The 13,987-nt window shown below is 41.4% G+C and overlaps 1 protein-coding gene across 2 annotated transcripts; it reads right to left on the reverse strand.

The window, feature by feature from the left end:
• Nucleotides 1-317: 317 nt before the first annotated feature.
• On the reverse strand, nucleotides 318-13,943 carry SAP30L (SAP30 like). Of its 2 annotated transcripts, XM_034778931.1 has the most exons (4): nucleotides 13,604-13,939; nucleotides 12,069-12,191; nucleotides 9,799-9,897; nucleotides 318-6,038 (listed from the first exon to the last, which is right to left on the reverse strand). In XM_034778931.1, the coding sequence occupies exons 1-4, from the start codon at nucleotides 13,787-13,789 to the stop codon at nucleotides 5,910-5,912; spliced, it is 537 nt and encodes a 178-aa protein (XP_034634822.1). In that variant the 5' UTR covers nucleotides 13,790-13,939; the 3' UTR covers nucleotides 318-5,909. The 2 variants fall into 2 exon arrangements, with proteins under 2 accessions (XP_034634822.1, XP_034634823.1); XM_034778932.1 differs by lacking the exon at nucleotides 9,799-9,897 and having other exon boundaries at nucleotides 13,604-13,943.
• Nucleotides 13,944-13,987: the final 44 nt, after the last annotated feature.

Here is a 13,987-nt window from a genome sequence, read left to right on the forward strand (position 1 = left end):
ACATTTCTTGGCTTATACCCGCTATGCTACAAGAGGCCTTATGTCATAGGAACTATTCATCCAGCTAAGGAGTTGGTGGGACTCCTTTATTCGACACAGGGGAACGGCATTTTTCCTCGCCCCTCTACGTCCCCTCCCATCTCCGCAATACTCTGAGTCCTGGGAACAAAAAGTCAGCACTGGGAATCAAAGTGAACCCAGGTGTCCTATGTGGCAGTGAGAAGCACAACATCTAGATCATCCCAGGAACCAAATATCCTAAGCCAGTCACTGGCAATGAATCCCATTCAGAGAGGCAAACAGAGGGAATGTGGGGCTTGTTGCTAGATAGATCATTTATTAAAAGTGAAACTCAGGCATTTGTATCTTTGTCTGACAGTACAGAATTAAAGTCTCATACACGGTGGGAGAGAACATTTTCTACATCTCAGAGAAAATTATACAGTTTCACTATAAGTTACTAGAGTTACGCTGACAGTACACCGCTATCTTACATCAGTAAAAATACAAGCTATCCAAAACATTTGGAATAAGATCAGCACAACATGTGGGAGGCTGTAAAGAAAGGGGGAATGATTGTTTTGTACCAGGCTTACTGGGAGAAAGAGTAAAAGGATTTTTTTTTTTTAAAGTTATCCGATATGTATCCTCTTGGTGTTCTGGCTGTGGAATGGGACAAGACAACAAATGAAAGGCAGAACACAAACCTCGCTCTTTTAAAAACAACACTGGAAATCTATTAAGTCAGAGACCCTAAGAACCTATTGCAACCGATTTTATACATCAGACCTGATTCTAAGTGAAATTCAGAATTTAAGGCAAGAGCCCTCCCATTCCATGAACACTATTTAGTTACTTTCCAACAGAGCTGTGGGTAACGGGTAACATGGAAGTGAGAGCAGGGGTTTGTTGCAGAAGTGAATGGACTATCTGGTGCCGTTAAGAGTCCTGTTTAAAACTAGAAAGCAGAAACTGCAAACTGAACTCTACCACCTCTCTTATGCTTGATAAGTTCTAGCTGACATGAAGAAACAAACAATAGTCTCTTGTCTCTCCATGATGGGCCCTTTAGGGAATCCACTGGGCAGTAAAATGGCTCCCACCTAAAAGTTTAATGTTCCCTCATCTCAACAGTTTAAACTTGAAAGAGAAAATGATGCTAGGGCACTGCAGGAGTAAGAATGGTTTGAAACAAAGATAGAAAAGATTTTGTTTGATTAAGTCCCCCTCCCTGACCACCTCCATTTACTTACCATCATTTACCACTGGTATTTACATTAGAACCTACCGCCAGAAGTAAAGTGCATGGCCCACCCTTTCTCCTCCCCACTACATGTGTGTTTGGCATAAAACACTCATTGCAAAATGTAACACTGTGTAGGTGACTCTTCTTTCACACACACATTTTTAAAAAGCCCATTTAGTTGGGTTTTCATTTGGACCGTGTCCTATTTGGAATTCTCTTTGCTATGCTAGCTAGTCTGAACTATGTTTGCTGTGGGTTACTTTGGCTTTAGATTTCATAGCTTGTTTGGATAAGAAGCCATCCTACTGACATGTCTGACTTTCAAATGCCAGACAGGTTTTTTTAGCGGAGTTTTTTGGTTGAGCTACACATCGAAAGAGCCTCCAACTTTCCTTAGAAGCACGCTTGCAGGTACCAGAGAATTAGGTAAAGTCAGGACAACCTTTATCCTCCACTTTTCTGAATCTTAGGATATGTATACACCACAGCAGTTAGAATGGCACAGCTACGGTGCTGCAGTTGTGCTGTCTGTAGCACTCTAGAGTACATTCCTCCGACGTTGACAGGAAGGGCTTTTACCACTGATGTAGGTAATTCACCTCTCGGAGAGACGGTAGCTAGACTGATGGAAAGAATTCTTCTGGTGATCTAGCTGTGTCTACAGCGGAGTTGGGTCGACTTAGCTACGTTGCACAGGGCATTACATTTTTCACAGTCCTGAGCGATATAGCTAGGTTGACCTAAATTTGTAATCAGGCTTTAATATCCAAAGATTCTAGCAAAAGAAACATTAAATATTACTGCAACAGTTTGCTCAAGATATGCAGCATTCAAGATATAGAGACGAAACTAGGCCTTGAAAGATGAACAAAGAACATCTAAGGACAAAGTGCCCCCTAAGTTCTTGCCCGCTTTATCAGCTGCACTTTCCAGTCATCACAATGCCACTGCCCCCAATTTAATCCTATCACAGTACACTTCAAATTCTCTTGCTTTTTCCTTCACTGAGCCGAAGGCATGAAAAAGGTCAGTGATTTTTTTCTTCCCCTACAAATACTAGTGATCAGCATAGGACCACTACACAGGATGAAATTAACCCACTGAAGAAGCCTGCAGGAGGGACTCGGAGTTCCATCCTAAGGGCTTAGGGTCTGATCCAAACCCTAATGAAGTTGACAGGAGTCTTTAATTGGATTAGGTTCTTATGTGGACAGGAGGATTTCCTATAGGGCCTTCTGCACTGGATGAATTCCACCAGACTTGGAACAAATGATATAATACTACTACTACTAAAACGTGCCCACCATGGTTCAGTTAGATAGCACTTAAGTCCCATCTGCGAAATGCAAATTCTAAAAGTATCAAGGTAAAAACGTACACCTTGTGTGAATGAATCACGTCAATCAAAGCATTTCTGCTCTCCTGAATCTTAAACAAACCCCGAAGTGCAGAAAAATTCTGCTACCTCAGCTTTCACATCTCTGAGGCTCAAAAAATATTTGCTCTTGAGGATTTAAAAAACGTGGGACAGGATCATTAATGAGCATGCAGCATAATCAAATACACACAGTGGCATTACACAGAACAATTGCATTGTTGCGTTTCTGGTTATTAAAGTCTAAACGCTCTGAGAGCCACAGGCACTCTGAACATAGATATTGCTGCTGAATTGACGTGGGATGTCAGTTTCTAGCATGGGGAGTCACGTGAGTGACCAGTCCCTCCACCAAGACACTTGCTCTCATGATCAAGGCTTGTTACTCTAGCTGAGTTGAGAACAAGAGAATAAGGCATCTCCAAGTGTTTATAAGGCAATGGAATCCACGGGATCTGAAAAGCAAAGATTCTTCTGCTTCTTTGGTGTCCCTCCTCCAACCTCTCCACCTTATAAACTCCTGCTAATGGCTGGTAAACATCTTTCCATCACACCACCTTAGAATGAGATTTTTTTTTTTTTAAAGTATAATTGCTTAAGTGAAACCAACAACAATCAAATTTTATAATCAATCGATTAGCTCAGAAAAATGTCCTGAATCCCACCTCTGCACAAAAACATTCCAATTAATACACCTGAACAGATGGAACCTGCCACCATATTTCCTTTGTAAAGAATCTATTTGCTGCGGAGCGACTAAAACACTGCAACCAATTATTTGCTCTTAAAACAAAACAAAAAAACCCACCACACCACATAAATTCCTTTTTTACAATTTTGCTCTGTAAGTCAGGATGAGGCATAACCTACTCACAACTTGAAGACAGATTTTTCCTTAATCACTCTCCTCCGGCTGCATGCATACAAACGCTGCAGTTAATCATGCAGTCAGAGAAAAATACCTTCTAAGCATCTGTCCTGAATTATATAAATCAGATTAACTGACTGATACGGGGTTTTTATTTCAGCCTTCCAATAAGGAAGGGACCAGAATAATGGAGACTCTTAAACACTCAGGAAATATTGATGCAAGACATTTGCTTACCATTCCATACACTCCTTCACGGCTTGTGTCAAAGCCCCTTAGGGTATGTCTCTATTGCAATTAGACACCTGTAGGTGTCCAATTGCCCATGCCAGCTGACTCCCTAGGGACTGTTTAATTGCAGAGGTTTGGGCTCGGGCCTCACTAGGGCCCCAGCTCCAGCCCAAGCTCGAATGGCTACATGGCAATTAAACAGCTCCCTATCCCTAGCCCCACGAGCGTGAGTCACCTGGCACGGGCCAGGTTTTTAACTGAAGGCTAGACATATCCTCTGATCTAAATAGCAAAAGGTTCTTCAAATTCATACTGAATTGGAGTCTGTGAGGACACTTGACACAATCCACATCATTCAGAGATGCATCAGATTAAAATGGAATATCCCCTAGCACTAGAACTATTTTCTGCATGACACTGGACTTATTAAAAAGGCTGAAGTTTCTTGAATATCTATTTGGAACATAAGCAAACACTTGAAAGCTCTGCAAATAAACTCAGTTTGCTTAGAGTGGTGACCTTACTTATCTTAACAGACACGTTGGGAAAGCTTAAGATTTCAAGAAGTTATTGTATGAACTGTCTGTCTTGCACAATAAGCAATACATACAATATTGAGCTGTGTCTCATGTTTAGCTACAGCCGGTTTCTGCATGTTCAAACCCACAACGGAAAAATTCTAACCTAAGTTCTCCACTGTTCACTTTGCTGCTTGTTTGCATATATGCTCATCAAGTGGGGCTTGGCAACTCAGAACAGAATAAAAAGACTAAAGTTAAAACAGCAGGGGCGCAGAGTGGTGTTTTAAACCACAAAAATTACCTTGAATTGAATTTGAGGTCATTGGAAAATGACAGGTCACAACCCTCTTTAGGCTCCCTTTGCCAATTCTGTTTAGGCTGTGAAGATTTGTAGGAATACCTTGGCTTGAAAGGACAAAAATGTGTGATTTTAACTTTACTTTTAAAATATGCAGTTACAAAGGACAACTGTGTGCCATTCCATGATCAGCATTATTCCTAGGAAACGTAATTTTAATGCTTATGAAAGGTGAGTGTTTTGACTCTCTGTCCATGCCAAAAACAGTTCAGGCAGATGCTGTTCAAATATCGCATACACTCCTGTTAGTATACTGGTGACATATCTATTGCTCCTAGAATGGTTTATCGGAAACTGAGACTGGAAGTCAGACCAATCTGTGTGCCAGTTTTGTGATGTGGACCTGCTGAAGACCAGATTGAGAATAAAGTTACTTGTGTGACGTATACCTGATCTGACCCAGGATACCTGATCTGACCCAGGATAAAAGCTCGTGCCATAAGCCATTGCTTCACCTATCCCCCTGAGCCTAGAATTCAAGAGACACAACAAAGACTTACGTAAATTAATTGGGGCATTTTTAACAACATGATCAAACCAGTGAATTAATTCACAATTTTTGCCTAAATGCCACATATTTCCTTAAATGCCGTAAGTTCAGAAAATGCAGATGTTCTCAAATGCTTAAAACAATTCAATTAAATAATGAGTTTTTAAATAAGGTGAAGCAGATGAAAAGGTTGGCAATATCAGTTTGGTTTCCATATAATATGACGTGAGAAATCTATTTTCAAACCAATCAAATAGCATTCACTGAGTGGATTTGGCGAATTGTAGCATTCATTCACAGAAGTTTGGGACTTGTAGCACTGACTCAGAAAAGGTGGAGTGTGTTCAGGTTGTGGGCAAGCTTCAGACAGACTTCTGACCCCTGCACCTTGATTCTGAATTATAACTCCACCGCTGTACCAGTCCTGAGTCCAAGCTGCATGGTGGTTTTGTGATGCAGAATGAGGCCACTGAATTCTTTTTCCTCGTCACCTAAATCACATTCAGAAGCAGGCTTCCAGAAGTATTTTAACACACTACATCAATGAACTCCAAAGCCGCGGAGTCCTACTGATATCTTTAATTCTTCCTACGATCTTTATTCCTTCATTCCAATGTTGGCTTTGACTGGGAAGTAAGTCTCCTTAGGCATGCTGGACACATGTTTTCAGATAGTCCTGACCAAGAGTTTTTAGGCATTCACACACACCGCATTTAAAAAAATTTACAATATAGTTTAACAGTCTTTATAAGCTTAAAATGCATGACACCACCTGTTCCTTCAATATCATGCTTATTCTCATCCAAAGTCCAACTCATCTTCATTCTAGTTGCTTGCTGGTTTCCGATTTCTGGTCCAACCTGCTCTTGTTGCTCTTTACCATGTAGATGAAGTAAGCAAGTGTCTCCTTCTCGTTCACAGGGATATTTCTGAAGTGGCGGCTAATAGTCTAAACATTTAAAAAAAAAAAAAAAAAAAAAAAAAGGCAAATTCTTGAATTAAATGCAGAAGTAAGCAGAGCTACAGTTTGGTCTTTGTTCATCCTGACATTGATTTAAGGCTGTTAAGTAAAACACACTTTTATGCAAACATGCACTGATTTGAACAGTCAGTCCTCATTTACCCCTTCACTATAACTAGAATGTGCATTTGAGCAGAGAGAGGTCTTGCTAAATCAACAATTTCAGCAGCCAATTCACAGGTGGAATTTGGAAGCCAGGAAGTCCTCCTTTCCTAGGAAAGCATTACAACAGGCTAGTTTATTAGTTAGTAGTAGAAACCACCCCCACAACCCATTCCGTGCCAAGTTTGCTTGGAGAGAGTTTCCCCACCACTCAATATTTTAAAGAAGGGTGAAGGAAAGCTATCGCCAAGCGATCCAAAAGAGGTAGAGACTTGGCAATGTAAACAATGCAGCTTCAATGGACCTTTGTCCACATTAAAACATGGTAGGGAAGCTTTCATCAACGGAACTGAAAGGGGATACACAACAGAAAAAAAGCTAGGGCTACTACCTCAAACTTTGGTAGAAACCCTGGACAGTTAGGTTGCTTTTCTCATCCAAAGGATAAATCTAATGAAAAAAGGGTCTTGTTGGAGCAGGATTAGGAGATGTGCTTTCCCCTATGGTGGAAACATCTCTTTCAGTACCCAACACAACTTCAGAATTGGTTTTTGATGCAGGTTGAACAATATGAATCACTCCAAGAAGACTTATGGAAGTTTGAGTTTTCCTTACGGTGGGTTAGAAGCAGATGTCTAAGAGCCTCAGGCAGAAGTGATTCAAGCATGGGAGCTGGACGAGGATCCAGCGTAGGGTCAAAGCTGCTCAAACTTCACAGGAAATCTGGGAAGTGTGTGACAATTTTAAGTTAGGCTCCCTTTAAGGTTAAACTCTGCTTGCATAATAGTTTTGCTGGGGATATTACTGCAAATGTGCTTCAGTACATAGCGCTTGCCAACAAGAGGGAGTTGAAAGACTGCTTACTAGTTAGGTAGAACACTACAAATACATGATATACCAATGAGGATCTACCTCCCACCCTTCACCTTGTTACTCCATGCCATACACTGTACAACATTATCAACATTAATTCTGTACTCTACTTTGAAAATGAGCAACAAAACATTTTACAAAGCTGCCAGAACGTTGCGAGCTGTATGGTGGTAAAAGTCCAGGGCCTGCAAGAAACACACAGTGCAATTTCTGCAGAGGTAAGGTTAACCTGATGAGAGCAGAGCTTCCCTAGGAACAAGTTCAGGTGAAATCAGGGCAGGAGTGGGGATTCTGTAACATTGGCCTGAAGCAGAACTGCCTTGAACATTAGAATATCTGTTAAGGACACTACATCTATCTGCAGCACTGCTTGTATAAAAGAGCTACCCAAACTCTTGTCTCAAGTGGAGGACTGAAGGAGGAGACAGGTCTTTAATGGCTTATTAAGAGCATAAGAACGGCCATACTAGGTCAGATCAATGGTCCATCTAACCTGGTATTGGGTCTTCTGACAGCAGCCAATGCCAGGTGCTTCAGAGGACATGAACAGAACAGGTAACCACTGAGCGATCCATCCAGTCACCTACTCCCAGCTTCTGGAAGTCAGAGGCTTGAGATACCCAGAGCATGGGGTTGTATCCCTGACCATCTTGGCTAATAGCCATTGATGGACCTACCCTCCATGAATGTACCTAATTCTTTTTTAGCCCAGTTTTACTTTTGGCCTTCATGACATCCCCGGGCAATAAGTTCCACAGGTTGACTGTGCGCTGTGTGCTTCCTTCTGTTTGTTTTAAGCCTGCTGCCTATTAATTTCATTGGGTGACCCTTGGTTCTTGTGGTATGTGAAGGACTAAATAACACTTCCTTATTCATTTGGTCCATGTCATTCATGCTTTTAGTCCTCTATCATATCCCCTCATAGCCAGCTCTTTTCCAAGCTCAAAAGTCCCAGTCTTATTAATCTCTCCTCATATCCAACCTTAATAATTTTTGTTGCCCTTCTCTGTACTTCTTCCAATTCTAATTTATCTTTTCTGAGATGGGGCAACCAGAACTACATGCAGCATTCAAAGTGTGGGAGTAACCATGGAATTATATAGTGGTGTTATGATATTTTCTGTCTTATCTATCCCTTTTCTAGTGGTTCCCAACATAGTTTGCTTTTTTGACTGCCGCTGCACCCCGAGCAGATGTTTTCAGAGAACTAGCCGCAATGACTCCAAGATCTCTTTCCGGAGTGGTATGTATGTACAGTTGGGATTATGTTTTCCAATGTGCACTATCAGCACTGAATTTCATCTGCTGTTTTGTTGCCCAGTCAATCAGTTTTGTGAGATCTCTTTGTAACTCTTCACAGTCTGGTTTAGTCTTAACTATCTTGAATAATTTTGTATTGCCTTCAAATTTTGTCATCTCTTTACCCGTTTACCCCCTTCTCCAGATAATTTATGAATACATTGAACCACACTCCTCCCAGTAGAGATCCCTGGGAGATATTGCTGTTTACCCTTCCACATTCTGAAAACTGACCATTTATTCCTATCCTTTGTTTCCTGTCTTTTAATCAGTTACTGATCCATGTGAGGCCTTTCCCTCTTATCCCATGACTGCTTACTTTGCTTAAGAGCCTTTGTCAAAGGCTTTCTGATGATTCAAGTACACTAGTTTGGGGGAAGGGATAGCTCAGTGGTTTGAGCATTGGCCTGCTAAACCAAGGGTTGTGAGTTCAATCCTTGAGGGGGCCAGTTAGGGCTCTGGTGCAAAAAAAATAGTTGGGGATGGTTCTGCTTTGAGCACGGGGTTGGACTAGATGACCTCCTGAGGTCCCTTCCAACCTTGATATTCTATGATTCTATATCCACTGGATCATCCTTGTCCACTGATTTGTTGATTCCCTTGAAGAATTCTAATAGATTGGTGAGGCATGATTTATTAGGTAAGCAAGGTATGTCAGGATCATGGGAGGAAAGAGAGAAGGGAAGGACTGGGTTAGTGGCTCTGCCTTAAATATGAAGAAATGCAGCCCAATTGCACTAGGCAGAGAATGGAGAAAAACTAAAACAATATGACATTTAAAATGAGTGTTAGATCAGTGTTAGTGCAGTTGTAAATGTGTGTTGGTCCCAGAATATTAGAGCGACAAGGAAAGTGAGGTAATATCTTTTATTAGACCAACTTCCATTGGCCAGAGAGAAGCTTCCGAGCCATACAGAGTTCTTCTTTGGGTGACCTGAAGAAGAACTCCATGAGGCTCAAAAGCTTTTCTCTCTCTCACCAACACAAGTTGGTCTAATAAAAGATTACCTTGCCCTCTTTGTCTCTGTTAGAACATGTGTCAGGAGTTTGGTTTTACAGCGGTCACCAATAACTTGAAAATGGGTAAATACACAGGACAATAGGAGTCCATTTTCTGATTCTATTCACTCTGCCATCATTAATCATTCACTTTTTAATGAAATAGCAGGATGGGAAGAAAGGAGTACACACAACTACTGCAAAATGTTCCTCAGGATCCTTCTCATGGGAAGGCGAATACGCTTATGGCCTTCTGCTGGGGAAGTTCACTGGAAACCAGCAGCAGAGCATCTGGTCTGTACTAGTGATAGAGTCAGTGCACCCGCTAGTGTCCAGAAAATGTATGTCAGGTTGGGGGAGCAAAAAATACATTTTGTTCCTGTTATGAAAAGCAACTCCCCACACCCTCGCTTACTTCTGCTAGCTGAGCCTTATTGAGGCCAGGTCTGGTCTGTAACTTGTAATGTCTTTTGTACCGTCGCAGCGTGTTCACTTGCAGCTGGAACAGGTCAACCTGGAAAACAGATGCAGGGTGACTGGGGTGCAGGTGTATCTGAGGAGAGTCTCTCAGACTGGCACTTACTAACTCAACAGGACTGCTCGGTCTGTATTTAGAGCCACATCTGCTTGCTTTAGGGACAAATAGAAGTCTATTTTTTATTCTTGTTAATGCTGCAGAGCTAAAACAGTCTCAGGGGAGAGAAATTCTGTTCTGGCTCATATACCACCACAGAACTGGTAGCCAATTTCCAGCTGTAAGGCCAAATTTTGCTCTCAATTACACCTCTGCATCCTCAGCAATCCTTTCACTTGCAAACGGAGTGAATCTGATAAGCAAGACATTTACATACAAAGAATCCCCCAATGCCATTTTTACAGAGTTGTTTTTCAGAGAAGAATCACACTAAGAATTATAGAGTTCTTTGTTACACACATTCATTGCTGTTCCCCCGGTGGTTCCCACAGAGTTTAGAAACTTGTGGCTGAATACCATCTTATTACCCACTGAGCAAATGGCTCGTGTCACAAACTGTTGGGTTTCAGGGCACTGTGAAGCAATGAACTCAACCAGGGATATTTCAAAATCTAAATGCACAATTTCTACAGAGTGAGTGTGAGAAAAAACTGCACAAAGGGCCGTCAGAAAGTGTGTGCTTCAATAACCGACCAGATGAAGAGAACTTTAAATGTAAATTGCAAAACTCCCTCTTATGTTTTAAATTATGCATTGAATGTCACTTAACTTTTGTTATCTGCAGCATATGGCACAGAAATTTAATTTTGTTACTAATGTTTTTAGGAACTATGACGTCCTGCCAGCTGGATTAACTAAGCAACTTTCTAGCAGGTCAGGTATGAGAAATACCACTAAAGCAAATGAGCCAGCCCAGAAGGGCTCTGTTAAGTAATTATTTCAATTTATTATTGTACCACACTTAAAAGTGTGCTCAATGCCCAAAGTGCACATAATAGTATCACCAGTAGATCTCAAAGCACTTTACAAAGGAGGTCAATTTCATAACCCCATTTTACAGACGGGGAAACTGAGGAATAGAGAAATTAGATTAAATAAGATAATGTGGCTCTTGTCAAAGATTTTATAATTTATTTGTGTCATGGTTTGAGAAGTATTATTAAATAATGCTACACTGGGATTTAAAAAATATTGTACATATTTCAAAACTGCAAAACATCTTTGAATGTTGCTTAGTTAAGTCCACATGGGCTGACTTCATTACCATAGTGGAGATTCTGAAAGCTGTGACATCCCAGAATGATGTATGCTGGGTTGTGGCACCAATCAGGAATCATGCAGTAGGACTTGATGTGCATTAATTTTTTTTTTTTTTTTTTTTTTAAATAGTGTATATGCTGACTACCCCCTTACTTGTTGTTTAGGCATTCTCGGTTAGAACTGGATGAAAATTTTCAACTGAATAATAAATTTGCTGAAAAATGTAGTCTCAGGGCAAATGAAAGTATTTACGGTTTTTGGTCAAATTCAGTGAATTTTTAAAAAAAATGTATAAGTTTTGTTTTGAAATTTGGATAGATTTGGTTTTTTAAAAGCACTAAAAATAAAAGCAAATTAGTTTAGGGTCTAATGAAACATTCTGTTTGATCCCAAACCAATTCTTTTAATTTTTGTTTTGGCAAGAAAAAAAACCCAAACATTTCTGTTCAAAACAAAAAGTTTTTATTTATTTATTTCACTGGGTTGGCCACTGAATTGAAAAAAAAAAAAAAATCAATTATTTTTTCAGTTCTACTCCCTGCATATAAAATTGTAGGCTTGGACTTCTTTTCCACAAATCTTTGCAATTCCCCTTTTATAGAAAGTTCTAAGTGGACACGTATTTAGAAGAAATTTAAGAAAGCCAGGAACTGGGTCATCCCAGGGTGATGAAAGAAAATGGAATATGCTCACGAAACAAAATCAGAATAATCTCGCTCAATATAAAAATTATTCCTGAAGACACTGTTACTTCCATAAGAATTTAGACAAAGTTTCAATTTTGGTGAAAGAAAGACAGTCTTCACAGCTGTATGAAAGTGCTCAAATGTCCCTACTTCATAGATTTGAAAGAACGTTCGCCTTTCCCCCCAAGACAATAAGGTTCATGAAATTTGAACACAGCAGACATTGGCAATAGCCACCAACATCCGCTTGTGTAAGACACTTACCTCTGGGACATCCATCTCATGCTCAGGAGAGTCTCCTCCATCATCGCTAGTTTTCCTCTTCCTTTTGTTACGCACACTCTGAATGAAATTCTTGTGGAAATCACAAATGTACAGGTGCCTTACCTAAGAGTAAAAAGTGGGGAAAAAGCAATCAGAGTAGTTATTGTATGAAAAAAAACAACAACACCTGTATGAGAGTATGATCAATTATAATGAAACAATACACAGTGCTAACAAGGCCAATTAAGGTGGAAGTGGCTTATTCTCAACAGTTGATTACTTTTGTAGTGCTAACGAGGCCAATGCAATATAGGTGGACCTTAACTGAATTGGCCTCGTTAGTACTGACCCCCCCCCACTTGGTAAGGCAACGCCCATCTTTTCATATATATACTGCTTCCTGTATTTTTCACTCTGTGCATCTGTTGAAGTGGGTTTTAGCCCACAAAAGCTTATGCTCAAATAAATGTGTTAGTCTCGAAGGTGCCACAAGGACACCTTGTTCTTTTTGCTAATACAGACTGACATGGCTACCACTCTGAAACTTAAATAGAAACTTTCTCCACAAAGACGATGGCTGCTGAGCTCAGATTTATCCTCCACCGAGTGAGGGTCTCATTTATAGGCTTGACTGACAGATGTCACTTAACATTATCACTAATTGGCTGGCAGCAGATAAGCCTCCTGGATGCCAACCAATAAAAAAGCTTTCAATTTTTTTCATTTAAAAAATGATTGTGTCAACTGTTCAGTCTGATGTGACAGTTTTTAAATTATAGCTTCATGGGAACAGTTTGAAGCTTTACTAATGTAAATATCTCCCAACTGGTTGGGATCTGTGGAATTAAAGTTCTCTCTTTAGTAATGACAGCATTCACAAGTACCTAACAGTGGCTGAAGTGGTACCACTGCCTCCAAAACTAAGAGAAAGTGGCCTTTTCTCTGTCCTTCCACACAACATGCTCACTGGAATGGAAGATGCTTCTCCCCTAGCATGTACCATCTGGGAAGTCCTTTTAAATCTCACTACTTTACTAGTTCTACTTCTCACTTAATCACCAGTTGATCTCTCTCTCTCTCTCTCTCCTTCCAGACCTTTTCTCTGTCCTCTACTTCTTTTACGACATTGGGTAGTTATATTATTTAAATCTGTAAAATCGTTTGGAATAAAACCTGCAAAATAAAGCGTTACATTAGGTATACCATACACACAGATCACTACAATTCCTATTCCTTTGAGGGAGGGAAAGAACCCTAGCATCGTCAATCCGGTGGCTTCCATAAACACAACCTGCAGTGTTCAACGCACGATGTCTCTCTTCAGTTTGGTCCCAACCGCCATGCAATGTCAGGTATGACTGCAGGCTGGTACCAAACTGTTGCGTAAGCTCCTGTGCCCTGTAAAGCAGGTGCTGGGCTCCACCCCAGAAGAGACCACACTGCAGGGGCCCAGGAAGTTGGCAGCGCACCGCAGAAGCCTTCGGGTTATAGAAAGGCAAGGCTAGGACAGGATTCACAGTCGGGCTGCAACTCACACTTTTGTCAATGTCCAACTTGAGCTTCTTCTGGGAGATGCTCTTCTGGATTCTCTTGCTGAAGGAGGCATTGCCGGCCGGGCGGACACAGCGGTCCCCGTCATCAATCAGGCAGCAGCTCTGGCCGTAAAAGGGGGCAGCGGGGGGCCCATCCCGGCTGTCCTCCTCGGTGCTGAAGCCATTCATCGCCCAGCCCAGCCAGGAAAGGGATGGCAGGGAGGGAGATACCCGATGCCTCCCAACGGAGGAGACTGTGATCCCGGCAATGAGAGCGCCTCTAACACCCAGCGCCCCCCACCCCCCCTCCGCGGGGCCCCTAGAAACTCCCAGCACGGTCCCAGCTCCCGGGGCCCCTAGAAACTCCCGGCAGCGTCCCAGCCCCCC

Source organism: Trachemys scripta, chromosome 8 (genome assembly GCF_013100865.1).
Source record: "Trachemys scripta elegans isolate TJP31775 chromosome 8, CAS_Tse_1.0, whole genome shotgun sequence".
NCBI classification, from domain to species: Eukaryota; Metazoa; Chordata; order Testudines; family Emydidae; genus Trachemys; species Trachemys scripta.